We start from the raw sequence: 27,316 nt of genomic DNA, 5'->3' as shown, positions 1-27,316 counted from the left end.
AGCAGTTGCTGGTGTTTTCCCAGAATTTTACGTAGACCTCTCTGAGATAAATAGTCTTTTTTTGTGTAATTGTAAATGTGAAGTAAGTCTTCGTATCCTATTGGTGTTTCCTACACCTCATTTCCCATTGTAAGAGGATCAATCAAGACTCGAAAATGAAACCAATTTGCAAGGAGTGAATAAAAATATTTAATTTTGTTTCAATTGTCCAATTATGATATGAATAAAATCTTTTCCCTTTTCTTTTTAGGAAGAAATATTTCCTATTATGTTTTCAAAAGATTCCTCCTAGTCTTACTAGAATTCCTCTTATGAAAAGGAAAAACAATCCCTATATAAAGAGGCCTTTGGTCTTCCCTTCGCCCAACACATTTTTGACTCCTCCGCCATATGAAAAGCCTTCTCCTCCCTACGACCATCGCCATGGTGCCCAACCCCAAAGATGAGGCTTACCTCGATAGCATAATTCCCAAGCGCATCAAGCTCTTCAAGGCCATCCAGGCTGAGCAGCTCACCTAGTGTCGGGTCTTCCGTCCGATCCAATCAAGATTACATTGCCAGACGGGAAGGTGAAGGAGGGAAATAAGTGGGTGACTTCACAGTTGGATGTTGCAAAGGAGATATCAAACATCTTGGCGTCGAATGCATTGGTTCTTAAGATCAATGGGGTATTGTGGGACATGAGTAGACCTTTGGAGGGTGACTGTGAGCGGAAGTTATTCACATTTGACAGTGATGAAGGTCGGGACGCTTTCTGGCATTCTAGCGCACACATTCTCGGACAGGTACTTCAGTTGGAGTTTGGATGCAAACACTGTAATGGTCCTTACACCACTAGTAAAGGAGAGGGTTTCTATTATGATGCAATCTTTTATGGTGATTTGGGTTCGAATGGTGAACACTTACAACAAATTGAATTAGGAATAGACAAGGGTGTTAAGGCCGAACAACCATTTCAGCGTAGTTGAAGTATCAAGGGATCAAGCACTTTGAGATTTTTTCTGATAATAGATTCAAGGTAGAAAACACCAATGATCTTCTAGTTGACAAAATTGTCACAGTCTACAGATGTGGCTCCTTGGTTAATTTGTGTGCGGACCACACATACCAAACATATCATTTGTTTCAAGGTTTCTTTCGCCTACTGGAGAGGAAATAAAGATGGTGAAACCTTATATAGAGTTTATGGAATGTCTTATCCTGATAAGAAAGTTTTGCAGTTATATTTCAAGTATCTGGAAGAAGTAAAAAAATATGATAATAGATTGTTAGGTTGTGATGACCTGGATTTTCGTTATTTAATTTTAGAATTTAATAATGGACCAGTTGTACGAATTACTGTTATTATGCTTTATTCGTATGTCGTATGTGAAGTGGAATTGTTTCGGACTAATAATTATTCAAAAAGTGTGGTTTTAGGGGGGGGGGGTACAAAGGTTGACTTTTTATACAGTTGAGATTCTCGGAAAACTTCCTTCATGAAAGTGTAGAGCGCGTCAATATGAGTTCGTGGACATGCGGCACGAGAAAATCGGAGTTCGTATGAGAAAGTTATGAGCGATTGAAAATTGGAAAAATTCTATAAATAGGGAAAATTCTGAGATTTTTTCATAAATCCCAAAATTTCCCATTTTTCCATTTCCCTCCCCCGGTTTCTCTCTGTTCTCTCTCCTCAGACCCGACGAAGTCTGGCCGACCTGACCCGGACCCATCGCCGTTTTCTGGTGACTAACAATGGGGGACTCGGCCCAGATCGATTCGCCTAGCCTTCCTCCGTCGACCCCTGGCGTTAGTTTCACCGGTGGAGCAACCCTAGGAGACGTGAACAGAGGCGGCGGACCGACCCGATCGGATTTTCCATTTTTTGGCGACTCCTCGTCCGATCATTTCCGGTTTTGGAATCTCCTCCTCCTTTTGATCATCCCCAAACCCGCCTTGAAGGACGATTTTGCTTGTGGAGTGAAAGATCAAGGTTTGAAAATCAGCGGTGCACAACAAATCTAGAGCTTGATCAGATGGCAGAGATTGATCAATCTTGCAAGCTTGATCTAGGACGCTCCAGACTTAGCTCCAGGTATGAAAGTTGCTCAACTCTTCATGATGATCATGTTTGTTGGCCTTGATTTTTCGGTGGTCGAGTTTGACCCGGCGGTGGCACCACCGCCTGTGGCAGCGTTCCGGCCATGTGAGGGACAGTTTCTGGTTTTAGATATCATATACTCGTCGATATGAGCGTTTTCGACTTGTGGTTTTGTCATATCGTAAATATTTAATACGTAAATATTGGAGATCGTATGAAAATGTTATGATTTTTATGGTTTTGGACCGTTCGATTATTCGATCTGTGAGGATTCGAGTGTTCGATCGACTTGTGGTTTTGTCATATCGATCGTAGAAGTATTTCAGAGACTTTGGATGGTCTCGGATGTTGTTTCGCCTCGATTGGCGTCACGGATGGGGATTTTAGTTCAAAACGGAGGTTTCAGACTTAAATCGCTTGTGAATCATATGCTAAGTTGAGACCGTATGTGATTAGGTACTTGACGAAGTACTCTTGGACGGATATTTTGTGGTTGTGCTGCTTTGTTCGGGATGGAAGACACAACAGGGTTCAGAGGTGAGTAATCTCACAATGTTCATTTACGAACGGAGTTACCATTATTGTTTTGGGCGTTATTTATTTAACTACAAACTATAGTTGGTATTAGTAGGCATTCTTGAGCGAATGACTACGTGTATATATATATATTCTTGTGAGTGATGTGTGATGGAATAATATGCATGATTGTGTTCATATTATTGTGACTTGATACACATTTACGCAAGCGTACGTATCATTGTCAAAATAGGGAAATATTATGCCCAAAGTTTATCGTACCACGAGAATTAGTGGCTAACCCACAATCTTTGGGTAATCGGAAATAAAGACACTTAGCAAACAAAGGAAAAAGAAAAAAAGAAAATAAATAAAAATGCTATTCTAAGGCACCAAGCCTTAGCAATGCTCGGCTTTGGTTTTCACCAAAGCCTAATCAAAACTAACAGCCTAGTGGTGGATATGCACAAATGAGTCGAAATTTGTAAGGGGTTTTGAATTGGGAATCAACTAAATTAAACGCAACCGAAAAGTAAACTAAACAACTAATTAACGAACTAGAAAATTAAATTTGGGTTTTCAAATTAATGGGAACATGGGAGTGTCGGGTGATTCACACTAACTATCTTGCAAATATCAATGCCAATTTTACAAATGCATGCATTTCCTATATGTGTCAAGTCCCGTATCTAGTACCGGTTAAGGCTACTAAACCAATTATCCTTTCGGTGTATTGACTATGCCGGTTAAGGCCACAATCAACTCTCTAATTTGGGCATTACGCCGGTTAAGGCCGCAATATCCAAAATTAGAGGCCTAGAGTGCAAGATAATAGAGACCCAAGCAAGCTTAGCTACAATTAAGCTAGGTAATGGTTACCACACTTAAATCCTAGATGCCACAAGACTAATAAGTTGTCAATTTATCAATCTATTCATCACAATTGCCCACAACATAATTTCAAAAGTTGACAAAGCCTAGAAACATGCTTCTAAGGACCAATAAATTCGGATTTAAAGCATACACAATGAAAATTGCATTTATTAAAATTAAAACATCAATATTTATACAAGATGAGTTAGGGCTTCACAACCCTAACTCCCAAAATTGAACTACTCACTATCCATAGTCAAATACATCATCAATAGCAAATAAAATTATGGAATAGATAATAAGGAAGAGAGGGGAGAGTTAGCTTGGCTCACTTCTAGCTATGGGCTAGTATGAACCAAGTAATTTCTTCACTCAACTACCCAAAATAGAGGTGTGGTGCTCTTGGTGATGATTCCCTTGAAGCTTTGAGTGAGTCCTTCTAAATTCTCAAAAGATTACTAAGAAAATAATAAAGAAAATATGATGGGAAGGTGATTGATGGGAGAGGGCAGCAGCCCTCCCCGTTTGGCTCTGCGGCGCTGTTTCTAGCTCTGTCCCCCGACGAATAGAGGAATAGGGTTTCAAATATATATGGCTGCACATGTGTGAAGGTATCCTCCAAAGTGAGCTGTGGTCCATGTGTTTTTAAGGGAAAGGAGAGAATGAGTTAGTAATCGATGGCTGTGATTAAAGGAGGAAAAGCAATGGTCCGTGTAGGTGGCTGGGAAACTGGTCTTCTCTGTTTTTTTTTTCTTGCCACGTGTCACATGGTCATTGGTGGGGATGATTAATGTTAATAAGCCATCTCTTCACTCTGTTGATGCACAGCCCACGTGCCTCCTTCTATAATTAAACAATTGTCTAATTAATTAAACATTTGTTTAATTAATTGAACATTGTTTAATTAATCACTCTCATTATTATTTCGCCCTTTTGTCGATAATTTCAATTAGCTCCAATTTCATTTTCTTACGATTTCCGTAACTCCACTTATTTTCTACAAAATAAATAAAACTGGATTAATTACATAATAATTGACACGAGGATTAACTTAATTCTAATGTTTTAGATATAATTACACATATATAAATGCGTGTAATCATATTGTTGAAGGCCACTTTTCGGGAAACAATATTGTGGAAAAAGACGTTTTCTACTGTTTGAAAAGTGTTGAGTTTGATGTTACATTTTTGAGTCAAGCGTGACTTATTTTAAATGTATTGGTCTTTGTACCAAGAGTGACAGATGGTGAGCAGGGATGGGAAAATCTTCTATTAGATTTATGTAACGTTTTTAGGTTGGGTGCGACTTAATTAACGTTTGATACTAAGACCAGACGGGGTCTGAAAATCATATGTCACAGATGGTGACAGGTCACAAATGGGGACCAAGGCAAGAAATAAGGAATCACGCCTTTGGCCGGGCGAGTGGTTACGATCAGTTAGAGCTCTAGTATGTCTGCCATTATAGCTTATGGGGGTAACAGTGGAGGTTGCTGGAGACTCATAAGTATGTAGTTTAAAAGAGAGTCTCGAGAGTATTCTTTCTTTTATTGTCTAGATGAGACTTGATTTGCTTATTGATTGTTGTGTTAGCAAATAGTACCTTGTCACAGCGGTGACTTATGTTGTCTCCCTTCGGTGGAAAGGACATGGATTGTTGGAAGGAATCATGGTTGCGTTGTTTCCTTAAGTTGGATTGGTGTGAGTTGTTGATTGATGTTCATGAGTTACTCATACAAGCTTTCATAAGCTTACCGGGTTTGTTGTGTGGCAACCCGGTACACTATTCAATAGTGTAGGGGTTAATCTTGCAGGTCAGGGTAATCATGGCTGAAGCTGAGGTAGCTTGTTGGCAGCAGAACGAGTAAGAACCAAATTTTGTTGGCTTTGCCATTGTTATGGCTTCCGCTATGTAGTAAGCTCTGAGGAGCATTTACGTTTATCTTGTTATGATAATTTAATTCGTAAACTCGTATAATATATGATGTTAATGTTTAGGATTCAGCGGTAGCTAAATCTCGGTTAACGCTGGTTCGAGGGGCGAATCGCTACTTGTGATATTCTTGTTGCTTCCGTTATCTGTCAAATGAAATACAAAGGGCGCTAAAGGGAGACCGCGGTTAGCGGTCTTCTCTTATCGGATGCCTAAGTTAGTCAATGTATTTGTGTTGACAGAATAACGTTAGGTAAGTAGTAAATGCGTAATTAATGAGGAGTGAGGAGTGGACCTTTTATAGGTGGGGAAGAGACTGATCTCTTCCTTGTCTTCGATGTGGGACTGATTCTTCAGTTCCCAGCTTCTGATGCTTCAGTGAGGTGATATTGGCGCGGCGCATGGCGACGTGTCAGCGGTGGTCTCGGGATGAGCCAGAGCTCGGGTGATAGCCTGTTTGGCTGTGTTTCCGTAGGTCACACCCTCGATAGCTGTTGGTGCCACTGACGGCAGTATGAGCGTGGCTCATTGTAGCTAATTATGCTTGGCAAATGCTCATGTAAGTACATATGACTGTGCGGAGTGAGTATATATTGACGTTGTGGGTTCAGGGCATCAGTATGTACTTGGGTTAAAAAGGAAAAAGTTTTCCAGGTATTTTGTATTGATGGCTGAACCATCACACATGTATAATTATGGGATTATATATTGATTTTTATTTGTGTTTAAAAATCGGGGCATGGCATAGGTATAAAGCAGGAGCTGTTCTTTAATCACCCACTTAGTACAGGACGTTGGCTCTTCCTACTCAACGACACCCGGATTTATACCAAGCTTATGGAGTTCATGAAAAATCAATACAGAGAGAGAGAGAGAGGTTATATTGCCAAACATGTACAACATACAGCTTTAGGAAACATCTGGTCATGCTGTGAATTACAAAGAGAATACGTTTGTCTTTGAGATTGAGAAACATGAGTTTGGATTGAAGACAATGAATTGTTCAGGGCATTGTTTAATGTTTCAGCATACAGTTCATTCTTATAGAGAGCTTCCTCATCGACCAGCTGACTTCGGGGTTTTGTATCGGAATGAGGCTAGTGGTGCACTCATTGGATTAACTCGTGTAAGGAGATTCCAGCAAGATGATGCTCATATCTTTTGCAGGGAGTCACAAATAAAAGATGAAGTTAAGGCTATCTTAGACTTCATCCAGTATACCTACAAGATATTTGGATTCACTTTTGATCTGAAGTTATCAACAAGGCTAGAAAAGTACCCTTGAGAGATAGAAGCATGGGAGAAAGCTGAGGTAGCTCTTACAGATGCATTAAACGAGTTTGGCAAACCCTGGGCAAATAAATGAAGGGGATGGTGCATTTTACGAACCAAAGATATATATGTCACGCCCCTGATTTTTAACACAAATAAAAATCGATATACAATCCCATAATTATACATGCGTGATCGTTCAGTCATCAATATCAAATACCTGGAAACTTTTTCCCTTTAAACTACCCACATATTGATGCCCTGAACCCACTATGCCAATATTGACCCGCTCCATAGAGTCATATATTACATAAGCTTACGAATTAAATTGTCAACAACAAAATAATAAGTAAATGCTCCTCAGAGCTTACTACAAGCGGAAGTCATAACAACGGTAAAGTCACAAAATTGGCTTCCTACCGAAATGCTGCCAGCACGCCACCTCAGCTTCAGCCACGACTACCCTGACCTGCAGGATTAACCCCTACACCATTCCATTGAATAGTGCACCGGGTTGCCACACAACAAACCTGGTAAGCTTATGAAGCTTGTATGAATAAACTCAAAACCACAAAGCAAAACACATTTCTTAAGTCACCACAACCTAAACAACGATAAGCACACATCTCACATCTACAACCAGCAATTCCATATCCTTCCATATCGTGTTTACATAAGTCAACTGGTGACTAAAGCCTCATGCTCAGATCCTTAATCCTAGCATCCAATTACACAAATTTTAGTCAAACAAGACTTCCTCAAGCAATGTTTGACGCCATCCTAACGCCCTCTGGCGAATTCCAGAATCACACTCATTCCTTCCCCACTGGAAGCCTTTGTCATCAACATGACATCAAAGGTGAAAAGCAATGAATCACCTTCCTATCCTCACCACAGAGTACAATTCGTCACCACTATGGCCCTTAAGATAAATCAAACCATCAATCAATGAAATCAAGAAAGAAACAAGGCAATCATAATTCAAGTAGCAAGGAAAACAATTCATAGTAACCCCTGCATATAATTTAGTTCAGGAGGTCACACTAAGTCAAGCAATTCAAGTCAAAGTAGTCATCGTAGGTAATCCCGACTATCACAACAGTCTTCTCGATTATTGTTAACTTAATAACAATTCAGCTCCGCTACCGAGCAGTTATCACACTGATCATCACACAGATTTTGCCGGTCATCACATAGATATCAATCATCACAAAGATTCATCACACTGATTTCAACGATTCATTACACAAATATTCCTACACAAGCTTCACATGGCAATCATCACAAAGATTCATCACACTGATTTCATCGATTCATTACACAAATATTCCTACACAAGCTTTACCATATCTTAAATCTCACTTAAGACGGTCATATTAGACCCATGGTATCTCAACACATGATATTGTACAATCACAACTCAATACACAATTTCACCAATCATCGCACAGGTAGTAATCATCCAACTCATCAGACAGATTCCACCAATACATATATATCACGCAAATATATATATACATGGTCATCCACTCAGGAATGCCACTAATACCACTATAGTCATAGTTAATCTCATAACTCCAAGACAATATGGTAACTAGGCTCATAACGAATATCGTGAGATTTACTCACCTTGAAACTCCCGCTGCGTCTTCAATATAGAACAAAGCAGCCAAACCACAAAATAACCGTCCAAAAATACTTCATCAAGTACCTAATCACATACGGTTTCAACTTAGTAACAATTCACAAACGATTTAAGTCTGAAACCCCTGCTTTGAACTAAAATCCCCAAAGTGGCGCCAATCGAGGCAAAACCACATCCGAGACCTCCCAAAGTCTCCGGAATACTTCCACGATCGATATGTCCAAACCACAAGTCGATCGGAAGCTCGAATCCTCACTGATCGAATAAATCCACCGGTATGAAACCGTAAAAATCATAACAAATCCATTTGAACTCCAAAATTTGCATATTATATATCGAAACACTCGTATCAACGAGTAGAACATATATAATACCAAAAACAGTTCCCTACATGGCCGAAAAGCCACCAGAACGCCTCCACAGGCGGTGGCACACCGCCGCCGGCCAAAACTCAATATTTCACAAAACTCCCAACATCAAAGCTATTAATCTAAGCATGCTTGTGAATTTTCATAACTAGCTCGAAGTCAGAAAACAAGCATAAAGGGTCGAAAACTACCTCACAAGCAGTGGATTACTGTTCAATCCGAGTTGAACCAAGTTTCACGTGAATCGATCCAAACAACCACCAAGGATCGATCAAGGAGGCTGCTTTGAACTCCCCAAGCTCGGTTTGAAGCCTCGCCGACGTCGGAGATCGGAGAACCGATCGGGTACGATTCTCCAAAAAGTTGCCGCCTTGCTGCACTTCCTCCGCCGAGAATCGCCGCAAGAGGATGCCACAGAGACGACCGGACGGTGGAGACGAACTGATCTGGAAAGTTTCGTCACCGGAGCTCTCCTGAAAAGCCGGGTCGGATCACCGGGTTTGGATCGGGTCAGACGCGGGTGAGGAGAGAGAACGGAGCGTTTCTCTGATTTTTCCGGAATGGTGAAAGTAAAATGGAAATAGTAAATTTCCAAAAGTGGAAACTCCTATTTATAGAACTTTCCAAAACTTCCGCAGACCATAACTTTCTCATACGAACTCCGATTGATGCGTTCCGCATGTCCTCGAACTCGTATCGACGCGCTCTACAACTTTTGTGAAGGAAGTTTTAGGAGAATCCCAACGTATAAAAAGTCAACCTTTGCACCCCCTAAAACCATACTTTTCAAATAATTAATTCGTCCGAAACACTTCCGCTCGGTCCACAAGCCACGAAACCGTCCTATACCCACAATTTAGATTCCGGAAAATCCTCGGAAAATAATAACGAATTTCCGGGGTACTACAATATATCAGTGTATCTGATGCATTGAACATGAAGTTTCAGTATGCAACATTACAGCAGTGTTAAACAGTGACAAGCGTGGCCCGTGACCCACCGTTGTACTGATATTGTCCGATATTGTCCCAACTTAACCACCTGTTAGGTGTTGGATTTTAATCACAAATGGTGTCGGTACAATTGGGTGTGATCCTCCCACTTATAAGTTATATTTTATTTGTTACTTTTCTTATGTGGGATATTTCTTTTCCAACAAACAGGCCCGCGACAAGATCTTTCAGGCTGGTTATTATGTTGAAATTGACACAAGTGATAGGACCATATAGAAAAAGGTGCGAGAAGCTCATATGGCACAGTACAACTACATTCTAGTTATTGGCAAGGAGGACGTCAAAACTGGATAGGTTAGTGTACGGATTAGAGATAAGGGAGATTTCAAAGTAATGAGCATGAATAGCCTACTCAAACACTTCAAGGATGAAGTTGAAGCTTTTCATTAGAATTTTCTTTAGAAGAATGCTCAAAGTAATAGTAGACTTCTATCAGATGAACAACACATGAGGGCTTTTGTGATCTCACTGAAAACTATATTTATTCCTGTCAGATATCTAGTACTACAAGGGATTGTAATATAATTTACATTTTGCAGATTCAAATGTAGTTAACCCCACCGCTGGTTTTACTTGTTATGTCTAGTTGTCTTCATTTTGGAAAGTAATTTACCAAGAGATGGTGGGAGTGGATATGAAGCTTCTAGCTTGCGATATGGAGGTTTGACGTATACTGATTATCTCTTCTTACCATATTTAATGGATTATCATGTAAGCATATGTTATTATTTTAGGCTTGAGTATGCATTTGTATTTTCATACATTTTTTATGTCTTGATTTTTGAAGCATTACTGTGCATATCATGAATGGTAATTCATCCGAAATGGCACATTAAGAGCATCTTTAGCAGACTCTCTATTTTGACTCCTAAGCTATTTTGGAGAGCATGTTTAGCTTTTTATCTATTTTAGCAGCTGCACCAAACTCCTAAGTGGCTCTCCATTATAACTTTTAGCTATCTCGCTCCTAAATATAGAGAGCGAAATGAGGCTCTCTATAATTTAAAACATTCCTTTTAAGCTATTTTATGTAATTTATAAATACATTTAAACTATTTATTATTCATTTAAAAAATAATATAAATTCAAAACTAGCCAGAATAGAGAACATTGATGCAGACGTATTTCTAAAGTGGCTAGCTAAAATGACTTTTTAGCTACTTTGGCTAAAATTTAACTCAAAAATGGCTAGCATTGCTAAAGATGCTCTAAGGTGTTGTTGGTCATTTTGTTCTTGGGTTGAATCTTGGCAGATTTAGTGTTGTTAAAGTTCAGGAAGGACCAATATCTCTTAGGAAATTTTATTTTTGAACTTGCTTTTGATTGTTCACTCTATCCATAGCAGGGATTAGATTCCCTGAGTTATATCCGGTGGAAGATGGAGGAGTTTTTTTTTTTTTTTTGATCAAATAAGAACTTCATTAATAAAAACGAAGATTACAATGAGAATGGGAGATAAAAGCTTCAACCGAAACTTTCCCCACTTTAGACGTCAAAATGGACATCTATACTGACGCACTGTTGAAGCCAAACTAGGCCCCGACTCCAAACATACTAAAAAACTTAACTAAAAATACTAAACTGGCACCAGACAAAGTGGCAGAAACAACAAAACGTGTTGGAGCAGACTCAGCCAAGAACACCAACTCTCACCCAGAATCCACCTGGCCAGCAATTGATCGACCAAGCCAACACTCGTCGTTGCTTCGAACCCGATCAAGGGGATTTCTGGACAGTCAGACCTAGGACTAAAGAACACCCAACACCGTCATCCCACCACTACTCCAAAGCGCCATCACTTCCAACCCAAATCCTGACAGGAAAGACCTCCTAGAAAGCCATTAATGCTCGTCTATGCCACAGGCAGACTTTGTGCTGACTCTAAACTAGGTAGGAATGACTCTCAGGAAGGCCAAAGTGATGATTGTCTCTGCCACCACCTGCAGTGCACCCGACCTAAAATAATGAAAGAAAAAAACACCAAAACACCAAACCACTGTTTCCCAGATTGGGCCCAAAACCACAGACCCGGCCTAACTGCGGCTCCATCATCCTGACTCCCATTGACCACCATCCCAACGCTACCCTTGACGAACAAGCACCGTCACCTCACCAGAAAAAACAACCTTTGGAACAAAGCCGAGAGGAGTTTGTAGAGAAATTATTTTTGAAAAATGTGAATTAATATATATGAATGTTCCAGTTAAGCAGTCATTCTTAGTTTGGTTTGAAGTTAATTGCTGTATGATGTATATTCATTGCTTGTGTATCTCTTGTTTCAAATGCTTTAGATATCTGAGAAAAGAAAATATTCACCCTTGGTAAACACTCAAGGGTTAATGTTCATCACAAAAGGAGGTTTATCCTAATCACTACAAAAAAGAATTCAATTAGCTTCACCAATTTGCGTCGGCGTGCAATTGCCGTCGCTAAAGCCTACTCTTTTGCGACGGCAAAACTTGACCGTCGCAATTGTATAGAGATTTTGCGACCGTATTAACTGCCGTCGCCCCTAGTGGTCGCCAACCACTATGAATTTACTTCGGCAAGCATTAGCCGTCGCAAGTTTTTAACAGTTTGCTACTGCAAAACACTTGCCGTCGCTTTAGGGTGGTTATCTGAACGATTCTATCTCTTTGATTAAAAGAAAACTTCTTTTCTTTCTCTGCGCTGCTCTCTTTCTTCTTTGACCCCATGACTCCATCTCGATCCGACACTGATGATTACTTTCAGATTTCCTCTCTAGATCTGCCAAATTCGTAGCAGAATGTAACCGCCGACTAATTGCTGCGATTTCTGTCCTGTCAAGTTTACCAAGCTATCTACAAACCAATCGTTCCTCTCAAGATCCTTCCTCTGGGTGAGAAACAAAAGGAAAAGGTCAGTACTATGTACATCTGTATGTCAAGAGTTCCTTTGAAAATCTGTTAATTAGATTGGGTTTTCATATTATGTAAACTTTCACCGAATCTAATATCAAATTCTGATAGGATACGTTAGGGTTTTAGTCTATTTTGAAGATCGAAAGAGTTGTGAGCTCCCTTTGTAGTGGAAGCTTAAGAGATTTAGGTTTTTCTTTTGGGTCCAGTAATTGTCTCCCTTAATTCTCAGGTCTGGTTGTATTTGGATGTGAATATGGTCTCGATTATTATGGGTTTTGTTTAAAGTTGTGGTCTTTCGATGGATATTGGGGGTTTTAGATTTGTGGGTTTTCCATTGTTTTGTTTTTTGGTGAAATTGGGTTTTGGGTTTGGTTTGTTTGATCGTCGATTGTGGAAATTGAAAATGAGGGTATGGTTTTTGCTTGATTGTTCACTACAAAAAAGAATTGCAATGGCTACACATGGATAGCGTCAGTAGCCAAAAGGAGCATTGGCTTTGAGGTATTGAATATAATTTCATTCATAGTTGAAGGGTTTTGGGTTGAATAGAATTTCATTCATGCCTGAAGGGACGTTCTGTTACAGTGAATCTCTGATATAGTTGAATTTGCAGAAATTGCTGGATGCTTACAGAGGTTAAAAAGCTCAGAGAAGCAGGTTGGGAACATTTATTTAATTTGAAAAGTATACAATGTTTGGGGACAAAGTCAATTGTTGTGGTATTTCAATAAACTACAGAATATTTGCAGGCATTTCAACTCTGACCATCCCTGTGCAGTTCCAAGCAAACAAAATGGACTCAATTTGGATAAATACTGACAAACCAAGGGACATTGTTTAACGTTTATGAGCCAAAGAAGAACGATCTAAACTTTGCACTCAAAGGTCAGCCTCTTATACTTGATACAATTCTGCTGATTTATTATTCATATCATTACTCCACCATAGAACACAAACCACTAGATGTAATGTGAAAGCATAGAACACTTTTTGAGATTTTTCATTTCATCAGCTTTATGCCAATTTACTATCGCCTCAAACATTTTCATGTGTTCAATGATAAATTTTGAATTCAAATTAAATTTTCATTTCAACCAGGTGTGTTATTTTTCTATCCTTTTGTACACTGTTCTTCCATTTTACTAAACAGCCACAATTTGGATTGAACATGATTGAATCTGTCTGTGCTCTTTGTCTTAATGGACTGGCTAAATTGATTAATAAATCATTAAGTTGGCCAACCTTCATTCTAAATACCTACAAATCAGAATGTTGTTCTTCTTTACAACCCAATCAAACTAAACTAAGTAATTGTCAGTGTTTCCTTTCAACTGATTTGTTTTAGGATATTTAACCCTGAGTATAAATAATGACCTTATTCTCATCAAACATACTACTGTCTTTTTAGCTTTTTATTAGCTGCTAAATTTACAAGACCTTTCTCTTTGTTTCTGGCATCAACTGATGATCAAAGCAATGTTCATTTTTGTTTTGTTGTCTAGAAGAAGTGTGAAAGCCAAGATTGGGAAGCTACTGTTCACTGTTGTCAGCAAGCTCTTATTGTTTGCACTTTGAGTTTTGACACCTCCACATTTGGTAAGAACTTCCTCTTTCTTTTCAGGTTGGGTTTATGTCACGTTTCTTTCTAACATTGGCAAGTTTTTATGCCCACAATTTCATTTGAAGAACTATGTATTGCTGGAGCTATCATTGTCAAGTTTCCTGTTTTGGTATGTAATGCCAATTTACTATCCTTTTATATAATTAACTATTAATTTCAGTCACATGTATCATTTTTCTATCAGAATATCCTTATATTGTTTAGAACTGACTGTATTGCGCAGAATATCGCTTTTGCCTCCATTTCCTGCAATTCATATTACCACCCTTTTTCTTCTTTACTTCTACCGTGCCTTCTTGCTGTATTGACTAATTTGGTTTCCCATGCCCTTTTAATTCTTATGGCTTTGATGAACTTGCAAATTTGCAAGATTTTTTTTTATGGCTTGCAAATTTGCAAGATAAATATGCAGAGAAGTATACATTCAAAAGCACACATGATATTTAGACAAAGATATAGTATATATTAGCTAGATTCTGAACATGCAACTCCTTTCTTTTTTCCTCCTCCAGGGGAGCTCATCTCCGGGACCTTCCAATACCAAAGTTTTTGGCCATTTTGTCAGCATGGGATTTTCCAATAATGGGGGCAAACTACTTTGAAGCTACTGTCAAATGGTTGCCAAAGCTATTCAGGAACATGGTAAGGGCATTATGCCATATCATTCTGTGTGGTTTATACTCGGATTCTCGGAATGCTTCAGTTTTACCATATTTATCACACTATGATAAAATATCCAGGCGAGAAAAGCGCCGATTCAATCCGTCACATCATTGTTTTCAGCAATAGTACTATCTTCAACTGTCGAGATCTCAGCCTCATTCTGTTTTACATGCTTTGACAGTCCTTTGAGATCAGATAGACAAGTTTCTTAGCTCCATGATGAAAACATGTCATTGTTACTTTCCTTTTTCTCTTTTTCCTGTGCAATCATGTAAGTTCTTTCTTTACCTCCAACATAAAACTATCTGAAGTTTATGGTAAATCTCCAGACATCTAACATTTGCACTTATGATTTCCAACAGACAATAAAAACAAATGTGAGGGCAAGCGTGTTGCTGAGACCTTGATGTTTGACTATCATCGGCAACATGGGATAGGTATAATCTCATTTCTCTTTTCCTATTTCCTCCGACTAACTTTTGGTGTTTTTCTTTTCAATGGTGAAGTCGGTCAATGTTTTTCTCTTTATTGCTTGATGGATTTAATTGACTTTCTCTTTGACTTCCATTCACTGTGTGCTGTTTTTCTACAAAATGCATTATATAACTATGTTCATTCAAGTAACTATGTTGCATTTTTGCAATTGCTTTTTGCTTTAGCTTCTGGGCACAGTTTTTACTGCCTATGCTTTCTGTTTTCAAAAAAGGCTCAGGGAGATTTTCCTTAAGCAGGATAATCTTATCCAAGGTATAATTGTTTATTGGCTTACTTGCTCTTTTCATAGTTAAGTATTGGATTCTCAAGCCATGGCTTTTGAGATGTTATTTCTGTCAAGTCTTAGAGGCATTAATTTTCATGATTATCTTTTGTTGAATAGGCCGTTTCCTTGCTGAGCTGACAAAGCAAGTGTTTTCTGATCTTTCTGCCAGTAAATATCAGGTGCTTTCATGCTCTGCTACTTTTGTATAGGTTTTAGTGGTTTTATTTCCCTTTTTTTTAATCATCAATTATGAAGAATGATAGACTGCTAGTGTGGATTAACGCTCCAACTATTAATTAATTCATACATACTTTAATTTCCCAATTTGTTGGATGTAAATACTAGTGTTTATAATAATTTAGATATCTGGATCAAGTTTAGGTTTCTGAATGATCCTTCCTTGCCTCTCTGAATGTTCATTGATATGGAACAAATGACCACTCCCTCTCCATTCCTTCTTGTTTGTTTGTCTTTCTTATTTCACTGCATGTCCAGATTGGCTCCTTGCCTGATGCTCTGTTTTTATACTGCAGATGGCTGAGCACAGAATATCAAAATATGGCAAGAAGCAAAGTGAGTGGGACCAAATGGCTAGTTGGATAGTGAACAATGAATTGTACAGTGAGAATGTTGTATGGTTGATACAGGTAAATGCAAGATTACCTTTCAGAAATAGGTCATATGAATTTGGGGGTTCTAGTAACAATGTTAGATTTAGGGTTTAGGATTCTGTAAAAACTTGAATTCTTATTATGCAATTTTTGTCTTCTTTCAGCTGCCACGACTGTACAATATATACCAGGAAATGGGATATATTGTACATACTGTATCATTATGCATGTGATAGGTTCAAGATGCATCCAGTGGCCATGAAATTAGAAGGGAGTCCATAGGAGAAGGAGTTCATCCAGATTCAACTAGTGATCAAGAAATTGAGCACGCTCCAGTACTCACCAAGCCCTCTAGTTAATGATAAATAGTATTGTGGTCAAGTCTGCTTTTGAACAATATTAAGTTTGGGAATGTTTCTTCCAGAGTTTCAGTTATCTAGTATGGTAGATTCTTAGTAGATTCGTATAATTATGAAAGACTCTGGTTTGTTTGGTTAATTTCAATTTGTACTTGGTAATGAAATATAACTTGGCACTTATCAGTTGTGAGATAGTTATGAATGAAAGGATTATTTTGGTGCTTTATATTGTTTTACTATATCTTTTGATTGTGTGTAAAATGGCAGAAAAAATTGGGTGGTCAATTGGTTGTCGCTAAAGCTTCATATGGACAATATTTGAGGTGGCGACGGCAATGACGCCGTCGCAATTAATTTCACTTGGGGTGGAGGGAAAATTTCATTAAAAAAAAAAATTAGTTTATTGCAAGCAAATAGGTTACTTGCGACGGCGTTTTCAGTCGCTACATGCCGTCGCCAAATAAGCGACCAAATCATTGCTACGCTCGTTGCCGTCGCTAAATACGGTTGCGACGGCATTTTGCCGTAGCCATGAGCAATGGCGACGCCACCAACGACAACGGCGTAATTGCCGTCGCCTAGCCGTCGCCATTGGTCTTTTGCGACGGCAAACATACTTTCCGCGACGGCACAAAGCCGTGGCCAAATGAATTTTTTTTTGTAGTGAATAAAGAAGCACTCAATGAGAAATAACATTCCTAACATTATGAACTTGCAATAGGAATATAGAGAGTGAAAATTACTTTTCTCTGTGAAGCTTTTTGCTCTGTATTCCTTCTTTTCCTATGAAGCTTCTCTACTCTGTACAATTAGTGATGATATTTTGCATTGCTCAGTACAATTAGTGATGATATTTTATATGGTCCCAAGGTTGACACTATTATAAAAGACAGTCGAAATATATATACCAGAAAGAGCAACAGCACTATGCCGCGGGATTTGTCAAAACTAAACTGAAACTGCAAATAACTAAACTCAGTTTCAAACATACAGACATTTACTTCAGATTTCATTTATCAAGTTCAAACAATGGAAGATGTAAACAACTTTTTTTAGAGAGAGTTTAGAATACGCTTACACGCGCCTGAGAGAAACAAGAGTTTTCTTCACCTTGTCCGATGGCGAGCCCTTTTACTGTCGTCGAATGGGCCTTGTCGACTACATTTGGGTCTGGGGAGAGGTCGGATACCTCGATCGTCGTGTTCGTATCGGGGAGATTGCAATGCTGGTTTGGGTAGTGAGGAGAAGGGAGTTTGCGGCGGCGATCGACTTCTGGTTTGTCCTTTGCAGGTCTGATCGGGGGAAGGAACTCGTGTTGCACGATCGGAGGCTGTTGGGGGGTGACGGGATCGCGGCAGATTGGTCGGGCTTTGATCAGACGGAACCGATCCGGGTTGGATTCCTTGAATCTGATCTGGGGAAGACTTTGTTTGGTAGAAGAAACACTTATCTGTGGCACGGTGATGGAGGTCCGGTGGCAGTTTGGCGGTACCAGCTGGGAGGAACACTTGGCGGTCCGGCGGTGGGGGGTTTGGATCAAGCTTGGCTGGCGGCATGTTTTCTTGGATGAGGATTAGGCTTGGGCTTATTTTTTAGGTCTGACCTGGGCTGGATTTTTTATTTATATTTTTAGTTTTATTTATTTTATTTGGTTAGTATTGTCTCGCCTTTGGCATGAAATAAATCCATGCATTTATCTTGTAGGGCTAGTCAGGCTAAATGTTCATGTCTGCACTCTTAGTGCCTTGTCTGGCCTAGTGAGGAGGCGATCCATTGTTAAATGGTTGCAACCTCTTAGTGGCAGAATGAAACTCAGTGTCGTCAGATTTATTTTCCTGCGGCAACATAGTAGGAAAGATGTGATTTTAGTAATTATGCTTTGTTGTAATCGAGTTATCTTTCCAGTGTGTCCCCGCTATGTCAAAGCAAATAGAGTAGCCAACAGTCAATGATGGAGCCAGGAATTTAGGTTTACTGGGGCACAAAAAAAATATAAATATAAAAACATACAAAATCAATAAATGTAATTTGTATATATTACAATGGTCAACCTATAGGCTTTGAAGGGAGAGGGGAAGGGAAGGGAAGAAAACATAAAGATGGTCACCCCTTTTAGGAACATGGCTCCTTCATTCACTTTCTCATGAACTTGCAGCTTCGCCAGAAGCGACGAAGGGGGGAAGCTGTCTACGAAGCTTTGCCCCTTGCTTTACAGAGATTGTTATGAACTAACTAAATGACTAGATTCTCCTTTTGCGCCGCCGCCCCCTGGAACTATCAGAGCTAAGGAAGCAACTTAAGGAGCTGATCGATGCCGCATCTTCTGGTCTTGGTTCCTTTCGGACGTGCAGGCGGATCCTATCTCCTTCCTTCTTTTGTTTTGGTTCCCGTGTGTGGTAATTTTGCTAAACGAGATTTCATATTTTGAAATCGTTGCATGATAGTCTCATCATCTATACTAGTATTTATACCCGACGACTCCTCTACACCAAGAATTTTTTTTTTTTTTTTTAAATAGAAGTTGAATTCATTAGATCAACAGCAAATGGCTGAAGTCTACCAAAACTTACATAAGAAATCCAGCAAGAAAATCTGGAGTAACCTACCTAAGCTAAAGCAAACCTTAAAGATCACTGGGACGCTCACATTTAAGCGAGTCTACACTTGGATTTTCTTTTCTTTTAAAGTATCTTAACATATTTGAATGAAGAATAAAGGAGTAGTTAGAACCAAAAGAAGTGACTATAGTATTACTCTTCACAAAAGAATTGATTGAAAATCATTACTTGATGATACACACACATGTTATTGATGTAATAGAATATTTTTTTAATTATTTTTTTATTGACTTGAAAATCTGTAAGTAATAAAGAAATAGAAATCATTTATAACAAGTTCTATTATCTATTATACATTGATGTCTAGATCAGCCTGGGTATTTCGGGCTGCTATGCGGCCCATGTCCATTGTGTTGACAGGCTAAACCTATTCTTGGGTTTGGATTTGGGACCCAGGGACCTGTACCCAGCTTTTGCTCCAAGGGTCTCACTTCCTTTACTGCTACTGTTGTTTCACGAGATTAGCCCTAAAGACACCTATCCTGCAGGGCTGTGGTGGCCCAAATCAGCTTTAAGGCTAAAATGAGATGGGCCTGGAGTGTGTTCCTGTTGGAATTGGGTTCTTGGGTGGACCCTGCGAATAGGCTCTATTTCTTCAGGGTTTCGTATTTGGGATCCTGGAGGAGCATTACCCTGCAGCTGGAGGTTCGAGAAAATGGCAATGGAAAGCCTTAGGCTTTCCTGGTCTTCTTGCCTACTACTAGAAAGTTGGTCTTCTATTACTTTCATCTTAGTTTTTTCTAGTTGTACACCAATTGAGGTCTCTAGGCGACTAGGTTTACTATTTAAAGAGAGGTTCGTAGTGAGGATTAGCTTTTTGTTGCTAGGCTCAATAAGTGAGCGTATGTGTTAACAGTGAGGGTCACCTGTCCTTTGCTCGGTAGCTTGTGCCATTTATGAGTTTTAGTATAAGACAGCATCTGATGTACGTGCCTTCTGGCCATGGATAAATTAATGAAATTATCTATTTCCTCAAAAAAAAATTATACATTGATGTCAAAAGGATTTAGGAAAGAAAAAATATTATATGATGCGTATAAAAAAAATATGATATTAATAGATGGTCAAACATGGGACCTCAAACAATCCCACCAAAGCACATCAAAAATAAGAAAAGAAAGAAGAGCACGTGAAGATGGTGGAAAGAGTACATTCATCAAGTTGAGATATGAATATGATATGAATATAATATTAATACTATATATCTATATATATATATATATATATATATATATATATATATATATATATATATATATATATCTTAGTTTTTTTTTTTTTTTTTTTTTTTCTGAAAAGCTGAGTGGGGCACAGGACCCAAGGCTCCTGCCTCCCTCCGCCACTGCCAGTAGTGCACTATTTACTAATTAGTGCTTGTTAGAATACATGTATTTTGTAAAGTCTCTTAATATTATTTTGGGACGTTCTTTAGATGCTTATTGTAATAAGAGGTTTAGGCTTAATGTCTCCTCCCTCTATTGTATTCGGCAGTTTTATTAATCAAGGTTTGAGGGCAGCTGCACCAGCTCTTCTTTCAAAAAAAAAAAAAAAAAAAACAATGAAAGATGTACTGCATAAAGTTGAGAAGAAGGCTTTTCTTACAATTTTGATTACATTCAAATTAAAATCCTAATAAGTGGTATTTAGTGGAGAAATGTCTAATGATTGTAGGAAGAACTCAATTCTACCATCCATAGAGGCCCAGGATCTGCTTGATTTGAAAATTACTCATAAGATAAGCACACTCAGACCTATTTTATTCCCTATTTTTTTCCTTTTGAGGAAATAAAGGAGGTTCTTGGAGCCAGTGGAAAATGAAAAGCAGCCACTGAATGTTGCATGTGTCCCAAATCAATCTCAGCCACTGAATGTTGCATGTGTCCCAAATTATTCTCATTTATATAGTCAGGTCATGAAATTTTCATTGTGCAAGTGTTCGTCCTTTCAATGCCTGTGAAATCTGATTGCCAATCAGGAAGAACCAGGATGGCAGGATACAACAGCACACAAAATCGACTCCAACCAAATCATACATAATATGCAAAGAAAATCCTTATCCTATAATATCCAACCACATAAGGATACTCACAACCAAATAAAGAAGATGAGTACTCTGCATTCCTAATATTTGAACTTAAAACACTGACAACAAATCACAACTGTGAATATAAACTCTGTACATACTAGGGAAGTCTCAACTAAGTTTGGCACTATCGGCTGGGACCCATCGGTACTCCCAGGTACTATGCCATGGGCCGGGTTCACGACCCACCATGGCGGGGCTCATATGGGATACCACCTCGGGCACCCAGGGCCCGGGACAGGCCAGCACAGCCCAACGATTTACACAACAGAAGGGCTGATATGGCATCAGAAGAGCAAACCTGTGTCCCACATCGAAGATAGGGGAGACTCCTTTCCCATGTTCGAGTATAAAGGCATTAGCACAACCACCTTTTACGGGTAATAACTCCTTTGTCCACTATTTACTTATTACACATCTATATTAGTTTCTCACTCAGGCATCGGAGAGGCGTAAACCGTCCGGTACGGTTTACCCCTTTAAGCGTGTATTCTTGGTATAGGATTTAGGAGTTGGATCGGTACCCCAGACGGTATAGCATTCTGTGTGAGGTACCCAGAGAAAGCCACCAGAAACATTGGCGCGCCAGATAGGGGACCGTATCATGACTGAGCCGGAAGGAACGGCAGGAGAGGGTAGAAGTGTCGCCCGGGCACTGATATTCTCTCCGGGAACTTCGTCAGCAGAAACGCCATGTGTTGGAGGAATGCATGGTCTCGGATCCTTGGACCCGCAGGTCCCGGACCAAGTGGCTCCGGTATCGGAGTTGGAGTCTATGCGAGCTGAGATAGCAGCCTTTAGGGAACAATCCAGGATCGATCGGGAACAACAGAGTACCGATAGGGAAACAAACCGCCTTACGCAACAAAGAATACAGGATTTGGAAGATGAAAACACAGCGCTGGCCCGAGCACTGGACAGGAGGCACCAGCACAACGAGGCACTCACCCAGGCCTTGGCTAGAGCATCCCAACTAGCAGCAAGCGTGAACGCTGCCCCGATAGCAGGAGACTCCAACATCGCCCCAGCACCTTCTACGGAAGGCGGTCAACGGATAATCCAAGTGCCGGTAGACTTGTTCCCGGAAAACTTGAGGCATCTACCACCACCGCCGTTACCACAGCCCGTTCTGAATATCCCCCCGGTAACCGATGCAAACACGGCATTACTTATGCAAATGAGCAACTCTTTGCATGCCCTGCAGGCAAGGGTGCAGGCCACAGAAAACAGGGACACCTGGAGAGCCATGACCACCTACGAGGACCGCCCGGGCCCTTTTACCTAACAGGTTAGAGGAGCCATTCGAGCGGATATATCGAAGCCACTGAAGATTGACTACACGGGAGTTGGAGACCCCTACCAACATCTACAGGCCTTCCGATCGCAAACAAGCGCCAAGGGATATACGGATGAAGTGTGTTGTAATATGTTCCAGGAGACCTTGTCAGGGGAGGCTTTGAGCTGGTTCTACGAACTGCCGGTCGGTTCTGTAGGGAATTTCAAGGAGTTAGCTGACAAGTTTGTAGCTCGATTCATCTTACGCACCGATGGGATACACACACCAAAGGGTTTGTTAAAGGTCCAGCAGGTAGAAAATGAAACTTTGAAGTCTTTTGTAAATCGATGGCAGGCGGCTACCGCTAAGTGCCAGGACCTTAATAAGGAACTGGCTGAGCTGGCTTTCAGGAGGGGCTTAAGATGCGGAGAATTTCTCTACGGGATCAACCATAATCCTCCAGCTAACTACGATGAGCTGATGGCCACTGCCATCAGACATGCCCAGGCCGAATTCGAAACATACGAGGATAGCCCCAGACCAGAGCTAAGGGTTTCCACACCGGCCTCGACGGTCAGGGATGAGCCTCGAAAGAGGGAGTGGGTCCATAGTCATGACAGGTCACCCCATACCTCGAACAAAAGAAGCAAAGAATCCTCGTCTAGGTCTAACAATTACGGGACCACTCAGCCTCACCGGGAGCAAAAGGCACAGCAAGCCCCGCGAACACCACCACCACCCCGGTATAAGGTATTCACAATCCTTAACGCTTCATACGAGACTATTTGGAATGAAAGCAAGGATGAGATACCGGGCCCACCCCCAAGGAAGTTCCCGAAGAGTAAACTTACGCAGCAGGATACCGGAAGGTTCTGCACTTATCATGAGGATGCCGGACACAATACCAATCTCTGCGTTGCTTTAAAAAATACTATCGAGTCCCTTATCCAGAGGGGCAAGCTTCAACGGTACATGCCTGCTAAGGAGATAGGAGCTGTGGACGTGTACGGCCAGATCTTCACGATCCACGGTGGGGGCCCGAAAGAGTTACCTCCCCAAAGGAAGAAGCGAAATTCTAGTTTCGGTCGTCTGGAAGTTTTCAATTTCCACAAGGCCCCGCAGCAAGACGGGGATACGGGATGGGCATCGGTGACATTCCTGCAGGAGGAGGAAGCCGATCTGAAGATGCCCCATGATGATCCCTTCTTAATCACTCTCCAAATGGACCATTATATAATGTCCCGGGTGCTCGTGGACACCGGGGCCTCAGTTAGCGTATTATTTCGCGATGCGTACAAAGCTTTGAACAGAGGGAGAGCCAAGCTGTCACAAGATAATGAGCCCCTCATTAGCTTTTCAGGAGATATCGTCCAACCACTCGGATCAGATTACCTATCGATCGCGGTAGGCGAAAGTCCGAATTGTTCAACCATCAAAACAGAGTTCATCGTAGTGGACTGCGTTTCATCCTATAATGCTATCCTCGGTCGACCGGCACTTTGGCGTCTGAAAACCTTCATTGCAGGTCACATGCTGATGATGAAAGTGCCAACCCCGGTTGGCATTGCTACGATCCGGGGTGATCATGCCGCGGCGAGGAAATGCTATTCTTTGACTGTATCTCGCGGCAGGGGAAAGTCTGAGATGTTGCCCGTAGCTACTAACCCTGTGACAGACAGGTACGAGGATCCCAGAGGTGATACCGATTCAGACGAAGAACGGCCCGGTGCCGTAGAGGACATTGAAGAGGTGGTGCTATCAGAGCAGTTCCCGGACAGGACTGTCAAGATAGGTACTAAGCTGTCTCCGGTCATCAGGGAAACGTTGATCTCGTTCCTCCGCTCTAACACGTCTGCATTCGCCTGGTCATATGAGGACATGCCCGGTATACCAATGGAGATAGCCACGCACAGTCTTAGTATTGCTCCTTATTCGGCACCAGTAAGACAAAAGCGAAGGGCCTTCACACACGATAAGTATTGGGCTATCCAGGTTGAAGTAAAGAAGTTGATGGCCATCAACTTTGTCAGGGAAGTAACATACCCCCGGTGGTTAGCCAACGTGGTCATGGTGCCAAAGAAATCTCCGGGATCATGGCGCATGTGTGTGGACTACACAAACCTCAACCGAGCGTGCCCTAAGGATAGCTTCCCGCTCCCGCGAATTGACCAATTAATCGACTCCACCGCTGGGTACCGGTTACTCAGTTTCATGGATGCGTTCAGTGGGTACAACCAAATGTGAATGAACCCGGCAGACGAGGAGCACACTGCCTTTACCACAGACAAAGGTCTCTATTGTTACCAGGTCATGCCTTTCGGATTAAAGAATGCAGGTGCCACTTATCAGCGACTTGTCAACTCCATGTTTGAGGAAGTTATCGGTACTATCATGGAGGTTTACGTGGACGATATGCTGGTAAAAAAGTTTAACTTCGGAGGACCACGTAACCGACTTGTCAACCGTCTTCACCATCATATTACGCAATGGTATGCGGCTTAACCCACAGAAGTGCGTCTTCGGGGTCGAGGTAGGAAAGTTTCTCGGGTACATCATTAGCCACAAGGGAATTGAGGCCAACTCGGAGAAGGTGCAGGCTATATTAGACATGGTATCCCCAACCTACCAGAACGAGGTCCAATCTCTTACAGGCAAGGTGGCCGCTCTGTCAAGATTCATCTCCAGGCTGACGGACAAGTGTACTCCTTTCTTCAAATTGCTAAAGACCCAGCACGTCGAGGTAATAGCCTGGACAGCTGAGCACGAGGCCGCTTTTCTTGGCTTGAAGGCATACTTCTCAGAGGTACCTCTACTCTACAAACCTGTTCCAGGAGAAATGCTCTACATATATCTGGCGGCATCTTCAACAGCTGTGAGCTCAGCTCTGATTAGGAAAGACTCAGATTGCGAGTACCCGGTGTACTACGCTAGAAAAGGGTACACTGGTGCAGAATCCAGGTACCCGGACATTGAAAAAATAGCACTGGCCCTCCTGGTATCGGCCCGGAAGCTTAGACATTACTTCCAAGCACACTCAATCACCGTTTTCACTAATCACCCATTGAGGCAGGTTTTACAGAAACCAGAGACATCGGGCAGGTTAATTAAATGGGCCATCGAGCTAGGGGAGTTCGATATCAAGTACCAGCCCCGGACAGCTATTAAGGGCCAGGCATCGGCAGATTTTATTTCTGAGTCAATTCCCGCCCATAACCCATCCCTGGAATCACTTGAACCACTAGCCCCGGATCCACCTCCACCAAATACTTGGCGATTATATGTTGATGGCGCATCCAACAAGAAAACAAGCGGAGTCGGTATCCTGCTAATTAGCCCGGACGATCAAGTCTACGAGTACGCCCTCAAATTTGCCTTCAAGGCATCTAACAACACCGCAAAGTATGAGGCACTCATCGCAGGTCTGCAGATCGCCCGGGAACTAGGTGTGCAGCACCTTAATATATTCAGTGATTCTCAATTAGTCGTAAACCAGGTCAGCGGTAACTTCGAGGCAAAGGAGCCCCATATGTCCTCTTACCAGGCTCTGGCCCAGGCATTAGTTCAGAGATTTACCTCCTACATTTTTACCCAAATACCGAGGGCAGAAAACGACAAGGCAGACGCCCTTGCTAAGCTTGCATCAACTTCTCCAAGTCCTACCTATGGGGCCACTAAGGTCGAAATACTTGAAAGACCTAGCACTTCTAAAACGGTGTCAGAGATATTCGCGGTGGATCACACAGCTTCATGGTCCACGATGGCCTAGCACCGGACGATAAGGTCGAGGCCAGAAGACTACAGTTAAGGTCAGCTCGATACACGATCATGAATGGCAAATTATACCGAAGAGGCCACTGCTTCCCGAATCTGAAGTGTGTAACACCGGAGGAAGGTCACAAAATAATGAGGGACATACATGCTGGTGTATGCGGTAACCATGCCGGAGCCCGATCCCTTGCACACAAGACCCTAAGGGCAGGATATTTCTGGCCAACCATGTCGGCCCTAGCCCAAACAATATCCAGTTCTTGCCACAAGTGCCAAATGTATGCAAATATCCCAAGGGCACCGCCCATTGCCCTCTCCATCCTCCTTGCACCATGGCCGTTCTGTCAGTGGGGTTTGGACTTGATTGGTAAACTTCCCACAGCAGTGGGACAATTCAAATACGTCATCGTCGCTGTGGACTATCAAACAAAATGGGTTGAAGCAGAGCCTCTTGTCGCCATCACCACGGACAAGGTAAAAAATTTCCTGTGGAAGAACATCTACTGCAGGTTTGGAGTCCCGGACACCATAATCACGGACAATGGTACCCAGTTTGACAATGATGAGTTGAGGGCTTACACAGAAAACCTGGGCACCAAGATCCTCTATGCATCCCCGGCTCACCCCCAAACCAACGGTCAGGTCGAGGCTGTCAACAAGATAATCAAGAAAATACTGAAAAAGAAGCTCGACGAAGCCAAGGGTCTTTGGGCTGCTAAACTCCCGGAGGTGTTGTGGGCTATCAGGACCAGGGCAACAGAGGCCACCGGGGAGACCCCATTCTGCATGGCTTTCGGATCAGAAGCGGTACTCTCTATTGAAACACAAGTCCAGAGTCCCCGGATCGAATACTTCGATGCGGGCACCAACTCAGAAGGCCTACAACTCGATGCTGATTTACTCGAGGAACGAAGGGATGTGGCACACATGCATAACTTGGCTAACAAGCGTAGAATAGCTCGCTATTACGATG

General features: G+C 41.4%; 2 protein-coding genes, 1 long non-coding RNA gene and 1 pseudogene across 6 annotated transcripts in view; all 4 read left to right on the top strand.

Moving 5' to 3' along the window:
• LOC133708769 (signal peptide peptidase-like 5) overlaps positions 1-27,316 on the top strand; it is a 68,049-nt gene that overhangs the window by 29,122 nt on the left and 11,611 nt on the right. The window lies entirely within an intron of this gene.
• Positions 424-9,661, top strand: LOC133708962 (threonine--tRNA ligase, mitochondrial 1-like; annotated as a pseudogene).
• On the top strand, positions 12,824-14,910 carry LOC133707913 (uncharacterized). Of its 3 annotated transcripts, none has more exons than XR_009845411.1 (5): positions 12,824-13,241; positions 13,323-13,469; positions 14,087-14,180; positions 14,271-14,314; positions 14,718-14,910. It is a non-coding gene; the product is annotated as an uncharacterized LOC133707913 (long non-coding RNA). The 3 variants fall into 3 exon arrangements; XR_009845412.1 differs by having other exon boundaries at positions 13,159-13,241; positions 13,334-13,469; XR_009845410.1 differs by lacking the exon at positions 12,824-13,241 and having other exon boundaries at positions 13,248-13,469.
• On the top strand, positions 14,962-16,402 carry LOC133708543 (probable AMP deaminase). Of its 2 annotated transcripts, XR_009845885.1 has the most exons (5): positions 14,962-15,139; positions 15,231-15,305; positions 15,528-15,615; positions 15,746-15,807; positions 16,162-16,402. XR_009845885.1 is itself a non-coding variant. In XM_062134018.1 (4 exons), the coding sequence occupies exons 1-4, from the start codon at positions 15,085-15,087 to the stop codon at positions 16,351-16,353; spliced, it is 384 nt and encodes a 127-aa protein (XP_061990002.1). In that variant the 5' UTR covers positions 14,962-15,084; the 3' UTR covers positions 16,354-16,402. The 2 variants fall into 2 exon arrangements, 1 of the variants encoding a protein (XP_061990002.1); XM_062134018.1 differs by lacking the exon at positions 15,528-15,615.

This window comes from Rosa rugosa, chromosome 5 (assembly GCF_958449725.1).
Source record: "Rosa rugosa chromosome 5, drRosRugo1.1, whole genome shotgun sequence".
NCBI lineage: Eukaryota > Viridiplantae > Streptophyta > Magnoliopsida > Rosales > Rosaceae > Rosa > Rosa rugosa.
The sequence above is the reverse complement of the archived record's forward strand: the minus strand, read 5'-3'. Positions and strand labels throughout refer to the sequence as shown.